Source organism: Gastrolobium bilobum, unplaced genomic scaffold (genome assembly GCF_033153095.1).
Source record: "Gastrolobium bilobum isolate Gb01-03AN ecotype WA unplaced genomic scaffold, APGP_CSIRO_Gbil_v1 utg8551, whole genome shotgun sequence".
NCBI classification, from domain to species: Eukaryota; Viridiplantae; Streptophyta; class Magnoliopsida; order Fabales; family Fabaceae; genus Gastrolobium; species Gastrolobium bilobum.
In genome coordinates this window covers 33,058-53,773 of record NW_026896068.1, presented here as the reverse complement: position 1 = coordinate 53,773, position 20,716 = coordinate 33,058, and the positions used below count along the sequence as shown (strand labels likewise).

The 20,716-nt window shown below is 32.0% G+C and overlaps 2 protein-coding genes across 2 annotated transcripts; both read left to right on the top strand.

Moving 5' to 3' along the window:
• Nucleotides 1-3,480: 3,480 nt before the first annotated feature.
• LOC133297612 (uncharacterized) lies at nt 3,481-8,173 on the top strand. Its single transcript, XM_061496780.1, has 5 exons — nt 3,481-3,587; nt 4,522-4,663; nt 4,972-5,167; nt 7,374-7,393; nt 7,812-8,173. The coding sequence occupies exons 2-5, from the start codon at nt 4,548-4,550 to the stop codon at nt 7,840-7,842; spliced, it is 363 nt and encodes a 120-aa protein (XP_061352764.1). The 5' UTR covers nt 3,481-3,587; nt 4,522-4,547; the 3' UTR covers nt 7,843-8,173.
• Nucleotides 8,174-15,931: 7,758 nt separating this feature from the next.
• On the top strand, nt 15,932-20,502 carry LOC133297611 (nuclear poly(A) polymerase 3). The gene is made up of 10 exons (XM_061496779.1): nt 15,932-16,578; nt 16,672-16,749; nt 17,236-17,343; nt 17,517-17,579; nt 17,670-17,831; nt 18,093-18,206; nt 18,472-18,534; nt 18,633-18,938; nt 19,189-19,353; nt 19,735-20,502. The coding sequence occupies exons 1-10, from the start codon at nt 16,375-16,377 to the stop codon at nt 20,122-20,124; spliced, it is 1,653 nt and encodes a 550-aa protein (XP_061352763.1). The 5' UTR covers nt 15,932-16,374; the 3' UTR covers nt 20,125-20,502.
• The last annotated feature ends 214 nt before the right edge of the window (nt 20,503-20,716 follow it).

Below are 20,716 nucleotides of genomic sequence, written 5' to 3'. Positions count from 1 at the left end.
AATTAAAGCAGTTAGATATAAGTGAAATTAACGATTAAGATTAAGAATATAATTATTTTTTTGGTAAACAAAAGGGCTAGAGCCCAAAAAGAAAGAAAAAATAAAATAAAATAAAGATCCACTGTATACCAACAGCACACAAACTGCCCACAGCAGCAAGGTCAAATAAATCAGCTGAATATCAGTAGGAGGCTATTCACAAGTAACCTGTTGCACATTATCATCCTTATTAAGAATAAAATTCGTCATACCTGCACAAGCATTTCCTTCTCTGTACGTGTAATTAATTTTAACAGTCCAATCTCCATGAAGCCATGCTCCTATCCGAGAAATCGAATGACTCTCACGAGCTGCTACACCATGAGGGGTGAACATATTGATCACACTTGTGGAATCACTTTCTAAGATAAGTTGTCTGAACCCAACTCTTCAAGCCAATTCTAAGCCTCTAAGCACACCCTAGAGCTGGGCTTTGAAAGAACTACAAATTTTCAACTTGCAGGCGAAACCATTTAGCCAATTACCACGAGAATCCCGAATAACACCACCACAAGCAGCAGAACCCGAATTGCCTCTCGCAGCACCATTCGTATTCAGCTTCACAAACCCCTCCATTGGAAACTGCCAAGAAACATTTATAACCATGGATCTCTTATTTATGGCAATGTCCTTTTCTCCCAAATAAGCTTCAGACACCTCATGAACTAGCTTTCGAATCAACTCTACCTTGTGGGCAAAAGTAGGAATTACATTACCATGTATAAAACTATTACGCCAATTCCACAATTTCCAACAAGTTAAAAAAAAAGTAGTGAGACATAGACCCGCTTCTGAAGGCTCTCTCTCGACATCCATACACTTCTCAAGCCACAACTTTAAGTCCAAATTAAAGAACGAAACACATAGAAGACCAGGTAAAATCGTATGCCATAAGTTCCTGACTTCATGGCAATCCCTTAGAACATGCAAAATAGATTCATTATGCATACTACAAACCGGGCATGAATTATCCCCTCTATTCCAATAAGCAGAGATGCTTTTCGTAGGCAATCTACCATGAACAACTCTCCACATAAATATTTTAATTTTTTGAGGACCCTTCCAACACCATATTTTCTTCCATATTCTTGACTCCTCAACCCCATTACCTCTAATACCACTGATACAACCAGATAGACTTTTAACCGATACAGTACCATCTCCCAAAAGGTTCCAGAACCTATTATCAGGACCATCCATTCTGCAAGGGGCTAAAGTATTATAGAACATATCAATTGAATTCCCAATTAAATATTTTCTTAGCTCTTCATAATTCCACTCACCATAATCATTTATCCACTGAGCCACCGATTTATTTAAATCAATGTTATTCCCCCTTATATCCACAACATCCGCCAAAGCTTCTTGGGTTAATAGCCATTTGTCCTTCCAAAAGTTAATAGTTGTACCATCACCCAATTTCCAAATAAGCCGAACTTCCAATTCTTTCCAAAGTCTACACATACTTTTCCATAATCTCGAATCACCATTCCTATCTATGAAGTTGCTATTTCGACGTCTACCAGAACAATACTTGCTTGAAGCACCTTTATCCAAAGCTGATTTGAATTCTGATAAAGTTTCCAAGTGCGTTTAGCTAGGAAGGCATCATTCATCACCTCCGACCTTTTCAGACCAAAACCTCCACTATTCTTAGGCAATGTAAGGATATCCCAACTGATATCATGATACTTCCTATGGTTCTCCCTATCACCCCAAATAAACCGACGCTGAATTTTTTTCAAACTCCAAACAGATACCTCTAGGAATTTTACCATTTTGCATATGAAAATAAGCAACTGCTGCCATCACTGACTGAGCCAAAGCAATTTTGCCAGCTTGAGAAAGACATTGTTGCTGCCATATATGAAGTTTCCCTCTAACTTTCTCCACAACATTCTCATATAAATTCCTAGTAGCTCTTCCATGTTGCATCATTGAGCCCAAATATCGCCCCATGTTTTTAACTTATACTAATATAAAATGATCCTAATTCATATATATATATATATATATGATTCATTTTTTCTGCAATCAATGTAGATAAACTATCTGTATTGAGCCTAAAACGATGTCATTTTGAAGTGAAAATTAAGGTATTTTTATAATTATAATTTGTTTCAATGTTATAAAAATCTTTCTAATTATAATTTTTTTAACCCAAAATAACATCGTTTTAAGAGTGAATATAGATAACTTATCTATTATCTATATTCATTGTAAAAACATTAAAGTCATATTATATATGGATTAACTTTATTTTCTGTACCTGAAGATAATATATCTTGCAAGCTTAAAATAACGTCATTTTGGAGTTTAGGAGAAAAAAATGCAGAGTACTTTATGATATAAAAGAAAAGTGAAATTTTCAAATCCCGAAACCACGTCTAAACTTTTTTGATATATACGTACGGAAAATAGTTTGTCCTTTAAAAGGGGCACAAGTTGTGTTCTTTAAAAGGACAAAATATTTTTCTATATATGTATAGAGGTAGAATATTCACACTACCATTTTTCCCCCCACTATTATATACTACCATCCACTGTAGATATGTATTTCGAAAAGTACAAAGTCTTAATATTAAAGTTTTTTTCTCTTTTTTTTCATAAAATTTTTCAAAGAAAAAATGCTGATTCAACAGTAATAAGAGAGGTGTGGAAAAAAGGTAGTATGAATATTCTCCCTCATATGTATATGGTTTAATGTTTGTATTTTTTTGCAGAATTTTTTTTTATCATACACATATAAAAGTGAGCGAGTCACATTATATGAGTAATCCTACTAGTATTTTCTCTCTTTTCTTTAGCATGAGTCTTATTATTGTTTCTTATGTCACAAGAAAAAAATTTATTTCTAACAACTCAAAATTACGTCGTTTCGAAGGTTGAGAGAATTAATAAAAAGTAGTTTTATAAAATTTATATAATTAAGAACAAACAAAATTCCTGAAATAATCTTCATTAGTTCTCTCAATTCTCAAGTTTTGGGATTGCTGGAGATAATTTTATTTCATATGACAAGAGAAATATTTTTTTTATATATATAAAACAACGTCGTTTTGAGGGTAGGTGAATCTATAAAGGGTGTTTCAGTAATTTTTTTATTATAGAAATTTTATCAAAACACTATTCACTAATTCATATAACCCTCAAAACGACATAATTTTAAAGTTGCAGGATATGACTTTATCTCATGTTATATGAGAAATAATAAATCCATATATATATATATATATATATATTTTCTGTCATATAAAATAAAATTATTTTTAGCAATCACAAAATTACGTTGTTTTAGAAATTAAGATAATTATAGATGTATATTTTAAAAAATTTATTTATTATATAAATTTTGAAAATAACTTTATTCTAAAAGAAATAATAAACTTTCACTCTGTATATATATATAAGGAGATTAATATTAGATAAATCCCATATATAAATGAGGAAGACCAGAAGAGACTAATAAAGGGTTAAGAACTAAGAAGGGTGGTGTGAGGGAGTGTATTGACCGCACCACATCAACATACAAACGAAACAAGCCACTGGTAAGCGAATCTAACTCTTGTTTCTCCATTTTTTTCGATCTTCTTACTTCGACAAGAATTTCATGTAGAATATGTTTTTCTTCAATTGAAAAATTCCAATCCAAATGTTTATACCAAAGTATCAGAACGTTGTTGAGTTCGCAATTTTCGATGTGAATCGATTCAAGCAACGAAGTCGGTTTTCGCCGCGTTTTGGTTATTCTCGAATTAAGAGATTGCTCTATGCTCCCCATAATTCTGCGCTGAATTAAAATTGATAATTTATAGTCAACTGTTGCCGTTTTGGAGCAAAATTTATGCTTTTGAATGGGTTTCAATTCATGCATCGGTTGAAATTTCAACATTGGTGTTTTGTGTGAATTGCGAGAGTGGTCATAGCAGAATGTTGGAGTTCAATTCTCAATGTTTAGCGTTTCAACTACTAGTTTAGCTAAACTGTACACCCCTCCTCCCCCTAAACCCTAAATCGTGGTTTTGTTTAAATAGCAATTATGTTTTATTTATTTTATGGCCATTTGGATATATATGATGTTCTCTGCTTCTATCCTTTTGTTCTGTTAAATTTGCTGCAGTTTAGAAATTTTATTTGGCAATAACATATCTGTGCCAATTAAGAGTATCCAGGTGGGAATGGGTAAGCATCGAGATATGCAAAATTTGAAACTGAACAGATTGGGAAATTTGGGAGTTATTCTTGATTGTTTTTGGGAGGATTTAGGTTCCAATATTTTAATTTTAATTTGTTTCATTGTTTCTGTGTGTTATTGTGTTTGTGTCAAGTATCCTATTTGTTAATGACGCGATTTAATTAGGATGGAATTCATGACTTTGTGGTCCATCATGTTCCTGTCCGATAATTTCCCTTTCAACAGCTTTATTTATTTTATTTTATTTTATTTCTCCCAAAATCACTCAATTCTGTTTCTGTTTGCAGAAACATATCATCACAAGGCAGATATAATGGCTGTACATTCTGAGTCAGGTTCATCAGAGAAGAAATCAAGCAATGGACTGAATGAGTTGCTGACTTTTAATGCTGAGAATATGCAAAGCAACATGAAAATTGTCTATTACAGGTTTGGTTTGACTGCTGATTAATTTAATTATTAATACTGTGTTGAATATATACATATAGCTAGGAGCATTGTATTTGGGGTGGACTATCGAACTGCAGGAATGCTTTTTTTCCCTTTCTTTCTCTACCACATTATGGAACAGTATGAGACCCAAATTTGTTTGGGATAGTGATTTTAATATGGATGGAGATGTAAATATAATGCACTCCTGGAGAAAGGAGAAAATGGGGGTGGGGGGAACATGAAAAGAAGCAGCAGTTTGACATTGTATATGGTTTACAATCAAAATTTCTTTCTCTCTTTTGCAGCCGAACATTTTTGGCTATAATTGGCGGAGTTGTTGCTGGAATTTTGGGATTTACAGGCTTGAAAGGATTTGTCTTTTATTTACTTCTTATGGCAGTTACATCACTTGGACTCGCAGCCAAAGCAAGATTTTCAATCCATACATACTTTGACTCTTGGAATCGAGTGCTACTTGATGGCTTCTTGGGTGGCCTAATGGTACATTGTTTATATTCATTTCATCTTTCTTTGGCATGATTTGTGTATGAGAAACTTCTTTATTTTTCATGAAAGAAGCAATTAGTTTGGATAAGCTAGAGATGTATACAATTAGAGGATTATATATCATTCTGGAAGAAAATAAAAATTAAAAAAGTCAGGGAAAGCAACAAAAGGCACACCAACGATGTAGACATAGCCAAACTCTTTGCTGATATACAACTGAAAGCCCCCCCTCAAAACAAACCATTAGATGAACAACATGAATGGTGCAAAAAAACCTCTTTATCCCATAAAAGATGCAGTGGCAAAGATTTGTCCATGAAATTGTGTTAGCAGCAAAGATTTAAACAGACTGAACATATCCATATCTTTTATATACTATTTTGATCCTGATTTTCTCTCTCTCTCTTTTTTATAATGAATAAACTTTATTAGACACAAGGAAGCAATGCAAAGAAATTTAGGATAAGATATTCTCAGACAAAGCAATCAACTAGTAGAGCAAAACAAAGTTATTAAAAGAAGCTCTCTGTTTGCTTACCAAGGAGACTCCTTATGAGAAAAACCTATGTGCTGAAATGGAAATGCAAGTCTAGGTCAGATGTTTTCCCTTAAAAAATGAGCATTCTGCTCCAGCCAAAGACGCCAAGGCATAGCATACAAAGTATACTACCATAACACTTTACCCTCCTAATACTCCGGCCGATTCTCTGAACATAATTGAAAGAAAACCAGAGGTTAAACCTAGCACACTCCAAACACGCCAAATAGCATACTCCAGATTTACTTAGCTACTGAACAATGTAAAAATAAATGTGCATCATTTTCTAAATTAGAGGTACCCATGACATACATATTTGGAAATACAGCCTTGTTGGGTCTATGTATATACATATGATTAGTTCTGATCATATTGAGCACTACTCTGTCCAAGTCAATGGACCTTACTAGGAACTGAGGAATTTTCAATGAGCTTTTCAGTCTGGACTATGAAAATGGTTAAGAAAGTCAAAGAATGAATTACAAATAAGTATATGATAAAATAATCAAGAGTCCAAATCCTCTTTTCTGTGTTACTTGACAAATGAACAGAGTCAAGCATGTATAGAAGAGATTCCAGTTGAAAAGCTTCTCTATCATTTAAGCTCCTAAGGAAATAACAGTTCCAAAATTTAATCTTTAGTATTGTAGAAATTTAGGATGGAACATTGATGCTGGGAAGAAATACAAGAGTCAAGGGAAAGCCTCCACAAAGGGAATATCCCCCACGGGCTCCACCCTAAGATCCTCCAAGAATCTAAGTATCTAACTTGCTTTTCTTATATCATCTGGAATACAACTATTACTTTAAGAGATTTTTTTTTTTTACATAAATAAAAAATCCAATTCAAAACAATCAAATAAAGGAGAAAACAATCTGATACTGTTTCATTTTTTAGTCAACAGTTATGAATTTCATGCAATTGAGTGATCTCCTATTGAAGCATTTGACTCTGTGGTCTCTGTCTTAGCAAGCTTGTAATGTAAACTACTCAGTTCTTGAATTTTGCTATTAGTAGCCATAAGAAATTTTCCTGATGTTTTTATTCGGAATGTACTTCTTGGTTACCTGATCATGATTTTGTGCAAACTTCTTTAGTCAGCTATTGTAACATTGGAAAATATTGTGTTTTTCTTTTATTGGCATACCTTAAAAGACACTCTCTTCTGCATTATTTCTAGTTTTGAGTGTGACATGTGTTTGGTGCCGAAAATTTTGATCAACATTGATAAAATTTTGTAATATGAGAAGGCCAAAAAGAGGGCTTTTTCCTCTGGCCAATAAGGGAGAACAGAATAGTTAAAGAAGGGGGGTTTATCAAATGCATAATTTACTTGATATATTGGTAAGTTATGTAGAGGTCCTTGAGGTTTGTTGAAATTACAAGATGGGGCGTTAATGTTATATTCAAATTTCAAATGGATGGTTTGTGCAGTTTCCGAACTAGAGGTCTATGTAGTCGTCTTACTGATCTTATGTGACCAGTTAAACATACAGTATATGTAGATCATAATGTGTATGCGGGGGGTTTGTGTTATCTTCTCTCTCTCTCTCTCTCTCTCTCTCTATATATATATATATATATATATATTGCACTGTTTGTCTGTGGATGTGTAATGTGTTCAGCATTTTAACTTTTTTTTTTTTTTTAAACTTCTGCAGTCGTTCGTGCTGTTCTGGACGTATCCTTCTCTTTTATAATAATACTCGATGGAGTATGATTGCAAATTTTAATTTAATTCAATACCATATACTTGTATGTCTAGCACAGTCGCACCTAAGAGTAATGGACTAAGTTTTTTCAAAATTGCACTAGAACTTAATTCATAAATATGAAAAAAAAGTGGGGTTGGTGGGGATTTGAGTATATTTACTATGTTCAAGTTACAAAAAGTAACAACTTCCAAACGTTGTGAGTAAAATAGTATAAATTTTTAGATGCTCTTGAGCAGCCATTGCCATGTTTATTAGATATGTGCTATGGTTGACTAAACATTAGTGGCATTCTACCAAAACACAACCTAACAAAATTGAACTTACCGTGTTTATCTCTTGTGCTGAAATTCTTGCTATTATGTTGTGCTTCTTGACAAAATAAAGATTTGCATATGACATTGTTCATATATTTTGATGGATGGATCGTGCAAATGTTTCAAGAGAAGGCAATTTTGGCTTTTGTCGCTTCTGTTGATCCTTGCCAGAATGCAGTTACATCCTCCGGCTACTAGATAGCTTTCATGATGTTACCGTTTTTAAACTTTGTAAGCTTTACTTCCATTATTTTATCTGTTTATGTATTATTTAAAATAGAATCTCAAGTGGGAAGGACGCACAACGTAGTCCCTTTTGTGGCTGTCAAATTGGACTCAAGGATATTGTTCTTGGAGTTTGCTTTGTGTTATTGCAATTTTGCCATGAACCCATACTACTTAAAACTTAATGCTAAATTATATTCTAAGGATGTTTAGGTAGCATTACCTTCCGATTGCCCCGAGTAACTCTAAATTGCACCCTAGTTTCTTTTCAATTTGTGAGTTCTGAAGAGATGGTAAAATGGATGGATTGACATTTATACTGTGCATGTTAAGATTAGTTTTTGTATTGAAAAAGGCTTTTCAACAAAAACTTTAAGTTGATTTTTTTATTGACAAAAATGGTTGTTTTCTATAAAGAAATTATTTCCAATCATGAGGGGAGTAGGGTAAAAAGTATCAGAATCCAATCTTATGTATTAAATTATTATTTATTCATTAAAATGCTGTTAAATCTTTTTTTTTTTTGCGCTATCATAACACATCACTTTTTATTTTTTATTTTTAAATTTAAACTTAAATTGTTTTGGATGTATATCTTTTTACAATTTTAAATATTGTAATACGTGTTTTTACTTTTTAGATGTTATTTGAATTGATTATGTAATTTTAATGTTTTAAAAATTTGTATTTTTATTCTTTATTTAAAATTACAAATATTTATGCAATGTACAAGATATTTGCGACTTGATTAAATTGTAAAAACATTTCTTATAATTAAAGGCAGGCACTATATGTCGTTTTTTGCTTGGTGAAACTACTTATCTATTTGACTTTATAACTCCTTTAAAGTGAGAAATTTACTTTATAACAAAAAAAGGTTCGAGTTACAATTCTTGATGAGAAAATTGAAAGAGTAAATTTAAACAACTCTTCACTTTCCCCCCTAAATTAAATGAGATTACATGACAAAAATCCGGTGGTGTGCCATCTGCAGGGAAATATCTACAGTAGTACTGAAGACTCGGTGCGTTATTTATTCAATTTAAAAAATATAATATATATTTTTTTATCATTTTATCCTTCCTTGTATGGTTATTTTCTCCAAAACCATCGTTATTTTCTACTTTTAGTAAAGGAGTAGATACTACACTAGTACTAAAGATATGCTCCATCTGCAGCCGCCGTCATCGATACGCATATTAGAACGATTCACTTTCTACATAACAATAAAAAATTTAATAATAGAGCAAGTAAAATAAATAGATATGGTTAAAAAAATAGAAAAATATATTTTCAATATGTATACGTTTCCATATTGTGTGTAGAAAAGAGAAACGAATCATTAACAACGTATATAAAGTGGAATATACATTTTCTTCTTCTTTCAAAATGGCCTCGTAAGGCCAGTTATTCATTAGTTGAAATTATAGACCAAAACCGAACCATGCATCGAGTTATCTATAAACTTAAATGCATTTTTAAAAGACCCTAAAATGATTAACGATTTATGAAATTAAAGACTTATCAAAATTTATTGTAAAATTTCGTAGAAGGCATTAATATGATATCGAGTTACACTAATTAACCAAGTTTAAACTAAATTAATCAAACCAAACAGTAGTAGCTCAGTTGGTGTAAGTGAGCTGAACAGGTGGGAGTGAGAGCATGCGTTCGATAGTATCACATTTGGGAGGAATTTAAAACTTACCCGCCCCGAATCGGATTAGTCGTGAAACCATTAACCGATTAGAATATTTTCAATAAATAAATAAATAAATAAATCCTTACATTTACTACATAATATTGGGTAATCATATATCCATTTGATCTAAATTTTTTTTTACAAAAAATGATATAATTAAATACTTATTTAACTAAATTAACTATATTTTTATTTTACATCACTCGTGACACCTAAACACCTCATGAACAACTTAGAATCCTCCTAATGATATTGATATTTTCTTTTTGTTTGATAAAAATATTATTAGGTAAACAAATCGAAATATAATGACAATGGCTCAATGAGTGAAGTTTTATTTTCTTTATTTTTTGTAATGTGATTCAGTGGTGCTTTAGTTGATTCACATGTACCTTGATTATTTTACTTCCCTATGTCTGTGATTGTATATACATACTCGCACGTCACATGTTTCTATACTACTAAACAAATATGTGATTATATACTTATTCCCACGTCATGTAGTAGTTTCCTGACAAGCCCAACAGTTAAATTTAAAAGTAGTTACGTAAAAAATTGAAATAAAATTTGAAAATAGAGAGAAAATGAGGGAGTTGGGTGACCTAACTCCTGCCACAACGTGTATTAAAAAAGATGTTCCTCGTAAATCCAAATGCAACAAATTCAATAGATCGTAATGCCACTATGCCAAAAGCCCAGTCCAACTTGATTCTATGACGAATGGCTTGTCATAGCCATCAACCTTTTTCATAAAAAGGAAGAAAATCCAACCCCTAACATCGTGTGCCTCTGTGTTCATTCATTTGATCCATCAACCTTTACTTGAACTTATTAATTAATTTAAAGAGGGGATTAACGTAGATCTAAAATTGATGAGCTAAGTATGATGTGGATTGTGGGCGATTTTTTTTTTCAATAAAATATTTTTGGGGAAAGCTTATTCTAAAAATATAAACGTCCATTTTTCTCTTAATACCGGCATAATTTCACCCATGAAGCTAAAATTATTTGACTTTGCTTAGCTGTATATTAAATATAAATGTTAAATAAAATATAAAGTAAAAAATTGTTAAAATTTTGTTAATTGTTGTGGGCTTCAATTAATTATAATTTTTTTAAATAAAAATGGGCCAAGTAATGATTTATATAAGGATGCAGTGTAAAACTCACTTAATAGAATGATTTTTTTTATAAACACTTAATAGAATGATTTTTGTGTTTAAGTTTGAATATATATAACACGGGTTATATTTATCTCATTTTACATGAGATAAATAATTTTTCTACACACAAAAGAGGGGTGGATTTGCCATTTTTTCTCCTCTTATCTGTGTGTCCCATTTATAATTTTATTTCTACAACATGAGATAATTACTTTCCTACAACATAAGAAAAGTATTTCTAATATAACACTAACCAATGTGAATTATAATATAGGTCTAACACATAGGGGTCGTTTGTATTGACTTTTGAAGAAAGTTCTTTTTATCACTTCCTTATTTTAAAAAGTAATTTCTATAAAATTTACAGCTATTTAGATTTTTAAAAAAATATTTGATTTATGAAAAAAAATATTTGACTTCTGACTTCTTCTTTTTATAAAAGCTAAAAATTTTAACTTTCGAAAAAAGTAAGTTTTTGATTTTTTTTATGACTTCTGTTTTTTAAAAAACAGACATCCAAACAAACTTTTTTCGAGAAGTGCTTTTTTTTTCTTAAGAAAAGCAGCTTTTGAAGAAAAAAAAGTCCATCCAAACAAGCTCATAGACCCATAACAAAAAGCGCACCGAAGTTGACAAGTTTGACTCACTTATTTCTATATTTACCCAAGTTGTTAAAATAGTCATTTTACAATTTGCCCTAAAAAAATTATGAACAAAACAAATATTAAACAATGCAAGAACTAATTGAGTAGATCATCAAAACAATGCACAAATTGCGTAAAAGCATTGATATTCTTACATAAATTGAGTAGATCACATCAAAACAAGAACTAATTTGCAAAGAACATCAAAACAAATAAGACAATCTTTTGAAATATCAAAAATCACATCTTCAGTATGTAAATCTAAACTTTGATATTCTTACATAAATTGAGTAGATCATATTAAACAATGCACTTGTGTAAAAGCATTGTCTTAAAAAATTGCTTATACTAACTTCGAGAAATCGGTCTATGACAATTAACTAATTGTCTTACATTAAAATAAAAGTTTAATTAACATATAAGGTATGTGATAAGACTGATCGGATGACATAGTCACATAGACTCTAATTCTGTTTTTGACTAATTATTAAAAAAACATTAGCTATTGGACTAATTATATTCTTGATAATGTACAATTAAATAAAAGGTGCTGGACAACATTTAAAAACAAAAAGAAAATTATTAATAATCAAAAATATTAAAAAGCAGTAATCACAAAATTTTATAATTACTCACACAAAAAGTTGTTTTAAAATTAAATTAACTATTAAAGTATTATTAATTATCATATTTATACAGACAAAAAAGATACTAAATTTTAAACAACGGTAAAAATGGAATACAAAATAATATCAAATTGATATAAATATAAAAAACATTTATAATATAATCCTTCTTCTTTTTTTCATATAAATATCAACAAATACCCTACGTATTATAAAAACCATATTATATAAATTATATTTGGAAAAAATATTTGTTTTTATAAATGACAAAAGTTATGTCATTAGGAGGTGAGATTTACATTTTTATTTTTTTTTGTTCATTGTTTCTCCTCTATTATATATATATATTTTTCAATTAAAATGATCCAAATTTACATTTTTTAAAACGTGACACATTTTTTGCAATATATTTACGTGATTATCGGAAGAGAAAAATCGGTGGAAACATTTTTGGGTGAACACGTGTTACGCACAATTTTCTTTCATCCACTCGTATCAAATGCCCCATCCCGACCCTTTCCCTCACTTATAAGCCAAGCCCAAGACTAATAAATGCCCCCCGACATCATTATGTAAAGAGAAATTCCTAAAAAAGAAAAGAAAAGAAAGAAAGAAAAAGAACAAAAAGGAACAACGAGGAAAGAGTTGGAAGATAAAGGCAGGATGTGCCCTTGGTCTGGCTCCGGCAGATGGTGGTACACGTCCAACTTCCGGTGGCCGGAGATCGATCTATCGCTGCCGTGGTCGATGCTCCGCTGGTCGTATTGGAGCACAGGTTGGAACTTGGAGAGTCTGCGGCAGTGGAACTTGTCGTTGGTGGACGATGTGGTCTGGACTTTTGTGACGGTTCTCGAGTCCTTAGTCTTAGCCACTATGCTTTGCTCCTTCTTCCTCTGCTGTGGTTGTACTCTCTAATTTTCCCTTCCTTTTTTTTCTTTCTTTATTTTGTTTTTCTGTAAATATTTTTCATGACATGACATTTGTATTGTAGATATGTGAGTGAATCATTGTTAAATTTTTTTTAGATTGTGGCAGATTAAAAGGATAAAACACATTTTGCTTTTAACATATACGTTCTGGTTTTCCCTTTGGGGTTGCATAATGGTTTATTTTCTAATCTCACATTTCACATATTCTACAACAAACAATGGAAGCATCGTTTATAAATTTTTTTAATAAATTTTTGCAAATTTGTAAATATAACTCAACAATTACAATTACTAGATCTGCGTATCACCAAGAGCACACTAGAAAAGGGCAAATGAAGATAGGTCATGGGCAGAATGTGATATGGTTTATTTAAGGGTTTTATGTTTATCCATGTAACATGATATAACATCACTTTTCTAAACACATTAAAGAGGTGGGGTCTACATATTTTTCTTTATCTTTCATCATTTTACTTTCTCTCTTTATTTTATTGTGTGTGTTGGAAACAACATTTAAATCATATAAGATAACACTAATAAAACCCTTTATTTAAATAACCACTCGTTTTACCAATGAGGGTTGACTCAAGTGGTAAGGTACTTGGGTTTGCTTACTCAAGGACTTGAGTTTGAAATCTTGTGTATGCAGAAAATCCTCGCTGGGAGACTCACCTGTCAATGCTAGGTAATCTACCCGGGTCGAACTGGACTTCGCCCCAGAAATTAGTGGAGCAATAAAAAAACATGACCACTCCTTTTTAGTAAAGGCAAACTTGAGATTTACTTAATAAAAACATTTTTAAATTAAATAAGATTTTACTTAATAATAACAAATGTTAAAATAAAGGGAAAACCAATTTTTTTTTAACTCGTTTCTCACACTTTTTTTTTTTTTTTTTTTTTTTTTTTTGACACAATACGATATGAAAAGCATAAGTATAATTACAACTACAAATTTATAAGGTCAAAGCACTAATTTAGCCAAACAAATATGGGTTAAATTTGTGTATGCACGATGTGGCACAAATTTTTATGTGATATATTTTAGAGAAAAGTGTGTGCTATTTAAATAATGTAAAATTGTCTCATTTTAAGAGAGAAAATGATAGATAAAGAAGAAAAGAAAATTGACAAAAAAAATAAAAGTGTGAGTTTTATTTCTTTGTGAGAGTGAAATGACATAAGTTGTGTCATTTAAAAGGATAAATATATTTTACTACCATAAACATAGTATGAATTTAAATATAGTTCAATTGGAACACAAATTTTTGTGTCATGTTTGAATTCTCACTGTAAGAGCCAAGAAATGTGGGTAAACAAAAAATAAAAATAAAAAATCCTTTCATTACAAGGTCAATTCGAGCTGAGCGGTTCATTAGGCCTGGTTTGTTGCGAGCTGAGTTTTACAGTGTATCAAATATAATTTGGTCCGTTGATTTAATCCAATCCTATATGAGTTATTTAGGTTAGCTTGTTAGTTTATTATTATTTTATTTATTTATATAAGTACAGTTGTTTTTAATTATTTATTTAATAAACAAAGATTTAAAAACTGAAATTAAGTTATATTAAAAAATAAGTATTACTTAAAACAGATGAATCTTTACTTTAAAATTATATTTAAGTAAATTAAAAAAATAAAATGTTGAAAATATGAAAAATAAATAAAAATATAAATGAGAGAAATGAAAAATCATTAATAAAGTAATAAATAAAAATTAAAAATTAAAAACAAATTCCATGTCACATTGTAGGAGAAGAAATTTTATATAGAATATAAGGTCTGAAACTCAATTAACTATTCTTACCAAAGAATGGTGGAGCCAAACATATTTTAATTAATAAATATAACTTTTGAAGTTCCCTAAAAAACAGAGAGAGAAAAAAAAAAATTCTTGAAGGTTAACAAGGCAATTCTATTGACGGCAAACTCGGAAGCAAAGAGGCACTTAATAACCACCATTGTCTTAATAATCTGACGGTGAAAAAGGAAAGAGGTGGGATTTGTATTGAATATATAATGTAGGCACACGGCAGTAGGCACAAATTCAATTTTCCCAGCTTAGGTTTAGCAACATTTGAGCCATAAAAATTAATGTCCGTGTGCTACAATTATAATATCAGAGTTTTTTTTTTTTTTCTTCTCATCACCAACTTTAATATTTTAATTATCTATTATCTTTAGTATATAGTTAAAAAATAGTTGCACGACCAAAAAACTCATTCCTGTGACATAATATTTATATTTTCCTAAAATTATTTACTATTTTGATGTGTTTAGGAAATAAAAAAATGATTTTAAAAAAGTCACCCCTTGTAATAGGTTCTGCTCAAACTAGATTAATTGGATAATTGATAAATAGGTGGATATATAAAAAAATAAAGAAAAATATTACTTACATTTTTGAAATTTTAATAAACAAAAATCTCTTTGTTTCATTTGTCTAATATCTTGAAAAAAGAGAGTTTCTTTTAAAATAAAAAATAAAAAATTTAGGGGTATTGTAACGGGAATTGAATTTGTATCCTCCCATATTAAAAAGTGGTAATGTGAGAGAAAAATATATAATTTTTAAATAAGTGATTATAACCAAATAATATGATAGACTCACGTTACCACTTTTGCACGCGAAAGATGCAAATTTGTAATGTAAATTTAGCCAGTTACCTGCTTGTTAAATGCGAATTGGTGGTGGGTGTTTATCTGCTAGCTAAGCTCCAAGTCACAATTACCATTACGCAGAACTTCTTCTAGATTGTTTGATTATGTCAACATTCAACTTGACTGACTCACTCACCCCAAAATTGATGCCGTGAACTTCATGAAAACAAACCAAACTTGACTGCTTAAAAAATCGTAATCCAAATGGCAAAACATGCATCTTTGTTCTGATTCTGATATCAAGATATCACAGTTTTAATTGCCACGTGTCATTCTTGATGGATCGTAAATTGACAGTTGGCTTCTAAATGCATTGCCACGTGTCCGACAAAAACCTTGGACACAAGAAATGTCATGGAGTTCAGAGTTTAGACTCAGAGAGAGTGAAGTGAAGAAGCTGAAAAGAAAAGACGAAGAAGAAGACAAAGAGGGTATTGTGAATGTTGTTAATGCTAAAAATAGGTGGCAGGATTCTTATTGTGGACGGTCTCAACAGAAAACCGCTAACTTTTGTGTTTCTTTTTTGTTTTTAGAAATTCTGATAACGCACGAATAGCTGTTTTTTTATTTTTTTAAATAAAAATATATAATTTTTAATTTGCTGTCCTTACTTTGTTTGAATTCTCTATTGGAGGCATTATTTTTGGGTTTAGCAATTTCGGGAGGGGTTTTCCGAAGTTTTATGGAATTGGAAGCTTTAACTTCTCACCCAATCAGAAGTGACGTCGTTTTTTATCCTCCTTCTCCAACGTTTACGGTCATTGACCCTTTTCTGCCGCCGCCGCCGCCACCACGACCACCACCCTCCGGGGGGCTGCTTGCATTCCCTCTGAACCCATCTCTGTTCTTCACAATGGATAACCAAAGGTCTATGTCTCTGCTTCAGGTGAACCCTTTTTGCTTTTTGTTTTTGGGTTTTGGTTGGTATTCTTTAAAGTTTATAACTTTTCTTTTTTTGGGGGGGTTCTACTTTCTGCAGTTCATTGCTGATGAAGGACTTGTTCCCTCGCCAGAAGAGGAAGAGAAAAGGAAACATGTTATTCAGAAGCTCAAACAGGTTTTCTTGTACAACATTCCCCCAGTTTGTCCTTAACTTGGTGGTGTGTTTCTGTTGTGGCATTTTGAATATTTCTTTTATTCCCTTTTAAAGTTTCATACTTCTTCGGTCAATGCATAAATTGTGGGTCGGATGCACTATTAACATATATTCTGGGGATTTTTCTCAAAGCTTGATTGAGAAAATAGGTAAGTTCTTCAGAATTGCACAATTCAGTGAACTTATTTTGATGATAAGACTTACACATGAAACTATCACATAGCTATAAGTGTTGCAACTTTTTAAATTTCCTGTCCACACGGGAAAAGAAACCATATTTTGTATGTTAACAAATCCCTGTATTTGTTTGTTAATATAAATTTAGTTTTCTTGTATCACGATATTTGTTTATTCACCTTGTAGTACTGTCTTGAACGTATTGCTATTTAATTACAAATCTTGTTCTTCTATTTTGTTACCTTATTTATCATACTTTTCACTTTGCAGATAGTCTCATCATGGATCAAGAAGGTTGCGTGGCAGCGTCGACTACCAAAGCACCAGATTGCTGTTACTTCTGCCACCATATTGACATTTGGATCTTATGGCCTTGGAGTAAGTTCTTCCCTTTTTAGTTTTTCCCTTACTTACTTGGTTTTTCTTGGTCTATAAGCTGAGAGCTAAAGAGTTTGTCTAAGTTTAGATTCTCTTAATTTATTGGCATCTGACTTTTAAACTTGTTGACAAGTCTAAAGTTTGTTCTCTTCTAAACTTCAAATGATGTTCAGGTTCACAGCTCCGAGTCTGACATTGATGCTTTGTGCATTGCTCCTTTCTTTGCCTCCATTGCAGTAAGTTAATTATATTTCTCATCTTTTTTATCATTTCCTTTTTGGATATGTAATGTTTGTCTTAATTTTTACGGAATATGATCTATGCAGGACGATTTTTTTGTTGTGATGCTCAACATGCTCGAAAAGAGACCTGAAGTATCAGAGATTCACTGTGTAAAGAGTGCAAAAGTTCCTCTAATGCGATTTAAATTTGATGGGATTTCCGTTGATCTTCCATTCGCTAGACTTAAAGTACTATACGTTCCTCAGGTCAGTATGAAGAAACATAATCTAGTTTTCAAATAAAAAAAAAAACTTTAAAATGAAGTTTGGACTAGTGCATGTGTGGAGACCCTTCAAATTTGTGAACATTCATGTTCAAAATTTCTTCAAAATAATGTCATTGGCTCTTTGAGTTGTGCATTAACATTATGTTTTAGCACCACAATACTCTTTTTATATTTAATAGTCTTCTGAACTTGGTTTGTGAAATAAATTATTGTTTCATTGATGCTGTTAATTATTCTACAGAATGTTGACATACTAAACCCATTCTTCATGAGGAATATTAACGATGCCAGTTGGAAAAGCTTGTCTGGTGTACGTGCAAACAAACGCATTCTTCAGCTAGTTCCAAATGTTGAGGTATGATGCATGTCCATCCTTTCTTCCCCCCATAAAAGAAAATAATCATATTCATAAAAAATCAGACAATTTTCTGGATCATGCAAAGGACTTAAAATATGTCAACTTTTGTTGTTGTTCTTGTAGTTGAGACTAGAGGATGGATAGTAGATCCCCCTTTTCTTTAGTTCTATGCATGTGGGGGACTGGGAGGACCGTTGGTCTAGTTTTGTTTTATTGTTCTTGTGCATTGTGGTCTCTCATATGCAAAACTTATGCATTTCAGAATTATCAATCCGTGCTACGATGTCTCAAATTATGGGCGAAAAGACGAGGAGTGTATGGAACTGTAAGTGCATTTGTACTTTTAAGTAATGTTTACTTCCGTAACTTCATGCATGAACTCAACTTTCATGGCTCATATGAAGCAACATTTTTCCTTTGCAGTTACTTGGTTATTTGGGAGGAATTCATTTGGCGGTTCTTGCAGCTTATGTTTGTCAAAGACATCCTGATGCCACCTTAAATGGTGTAATTGTGAATTTTTTTCGAACATTTGCATTTTGGCCCTGGCCTACACCAGTGATGCTGCAGGAAGGAATGTTACCAACAGCTGAAGATGCTATGGAAATACGGTCCTTCATGCCTATTCGGCTGCCAGCTAGCCCTTATGAGTATGTCCATTCAAATGTAACTAAAAGCACATTCTACCGGATCAGGTCTGAGTTTTTACGGGCACATAATATGACGAGGGTATGTTATGTTGTTTAACCTAAGTTTCCTTTTTGCTATACATTTTTCTGTTTGTGTTACTACTTTTATTCAGAGCCAGTTAATCATAATGTTCTGTATATTGTTCTCCCTTTCTGCTTTTGCTTGGACAACTGGAGTTAAAGTTGATGCTGCTATTTTTTTACCTGATGAAGTACATGGATGCTTTTTTAAAATAACTTGCCCTTTGAGTATGCTTTTTGCTCATTTTTTTTATTTGGTTGCATTGAAGGATCTTTTGAAGCCAGATTTCACTTGGGATAATGTATTTGAGCCTTTTCCATACTCAAAAAGATATTCCCAATTTGTCAAGATTTACCTGTCTACTCCTGATCAATGTGAGCTTGGAGACTGGGTTGGTTGGGTCAAGTCACGCTTTCGTGGTCTTCTTCTCATTGTAAGTAGTAGCTCTAATGGTAAATCTAGCTAACTCATCATATAGTTATGGTTACTTTGACATTAGAAAATTTGGGGGGGCAGTGTAGAATTGACTATGGTTGCGATTCACTCACTGCAATCATACTGGAAAAAACTTTTCCATTTTATTTGTAAATATTCCACTATTATTGAACATGATGCTTTATAGATTATAACTATATCAAGATGACACGAAAGGACTAGGCATAAATATTTATGGAGTAAAAATATTCTCTTCAGCTTTAGATTTTACTGTTGCTTTTGGGAACTTCACTTGTGATCATGAATCATGACAGGAATTTATTGTTCATCTTTCCATATATTTGATCATCATTTCCTCATGTGGTTTTGTTTGCTGCAGCTGGAGGGGGTCCAAGGTTTTTGTGACCCTAACCCTACAGAATATGTTGACAATGAGAAAACAGAACCAAATGTGGTTTTCTACTGGGGCTTGCAACCAGGCAAGAATAACTTTGTGGACATAGATTTGGTAGAGGGAGAGTTCATGAAGATTGTGAGCAATGGCCGTGAAGGTTCTTCTGGGAGGATGGAGTTGTCTACCCTGTTAGCTTCTGAGCTACCTAAGAATGTTCAGTTTGATGATGGGAATGTTAAGGGTAGAAAACATTGCTGGAAAATAATTGATTGTGATGAGAAAAGAAGCCAAGTCTACTCACAGCATCTTTCACATTGCCTTGTTGGCCATGTGGCACCTAGTGGTGAAGCTGAGTGCCTAAGTTCTGGTGGCTAGATATGTTTTCTAATTTATCTGCCAGCTTCATGTATGCACTATAGCCCTGTATTTTTTTTTTTTTTTTCTTCTTCTCCCATTCTGTATTCTGATTCTAGATTCAGTAGGAGCATAGGTTACACAGGATCACTTGAATGAGTAGTCTCTACTCGTGCAATAGGAAAAAAAGAAAAGTTTGCCTTTCAAACAATAGTGTTAGACAAAAGGAATGGTTAGTTGGAACTTGGAAAGTTACATCTTGTTCTGACAATATTTTAAGGTAAATGATACTAGCTCAGCAAAGACATACACACAATTTTGACACGTGTGTTGGTGTCAATGATGTTTACTATTGTACGCAATTTATATAATGGGAAAGCTCAGAGAAACAGAAACAAGCCATGTATTCATGCCTTGTCCTTGTCACGTAGTTATCAATGTGCTTCATTGAATATTGTATATTATGTGGCATTATCATAATCCATATGAAGTGGTTGAATCATGAGACATCTTCATGAATCATCAGAGAATGACACGTTCTAATAAGCCTTTTTAATAATATGCACTGAGGATTCGGGTATATAAATTCTATTATTTATGATGCACCTCAACA

What these genes read in the sequence shown, in the direction of transcription:
- LOC133297612 (XM_061496780.1), top strand. Translation starts at nt 4,548, where the DNA reads ATGGCTGTACATTCTGAGTCAGGTTCATCAGAGAAGAAATCAAGCAAT. An exon ending in ATGAAAATTGTCTATTACAG is followed by an intron (nt 4,664 to 4,971) that starts GTTTGGTTTGAC and finishes TCTCTTTTGCAG; the next exon opens with CCGAACATTTTTGGCTATAA. An exon ending in GCTTCTTGGGTGGCCTAATG is followed by an intron (nt 5,168 to 7,373) that starts GTACATTGTTTA and finishes AAACTTCTGCAG; the next exon opens with TCGTTCGTGCTGTTCTGGAC.
- LOC133297611 (XM_061496779.1), top strand. Translation starts at nt 16,375, where the DNA reads ATGGAATTGGAAGCTTTAACTTCTCACCCAATCAGAAGTGACGTCGTT. An exon ending in TTATTCAGAAGCTCAAACAG is followed by an intron (nt 16,750 to 17,235) that starts GTTTTCTTGTAC and finishes TTCACTTTGCAG; the next exon opens with ATAGTCTCATCATGGATCAA. An exon ending in TTCGTGGTCTTCTTCTCATT is followed by an intron (nt 19,354 to 19,734) that starts GTAAGTAGTAGC and finishes TGTTTGCTGCAG; the next exon opens with CTGGAGGGGGTCCAAGGTTT.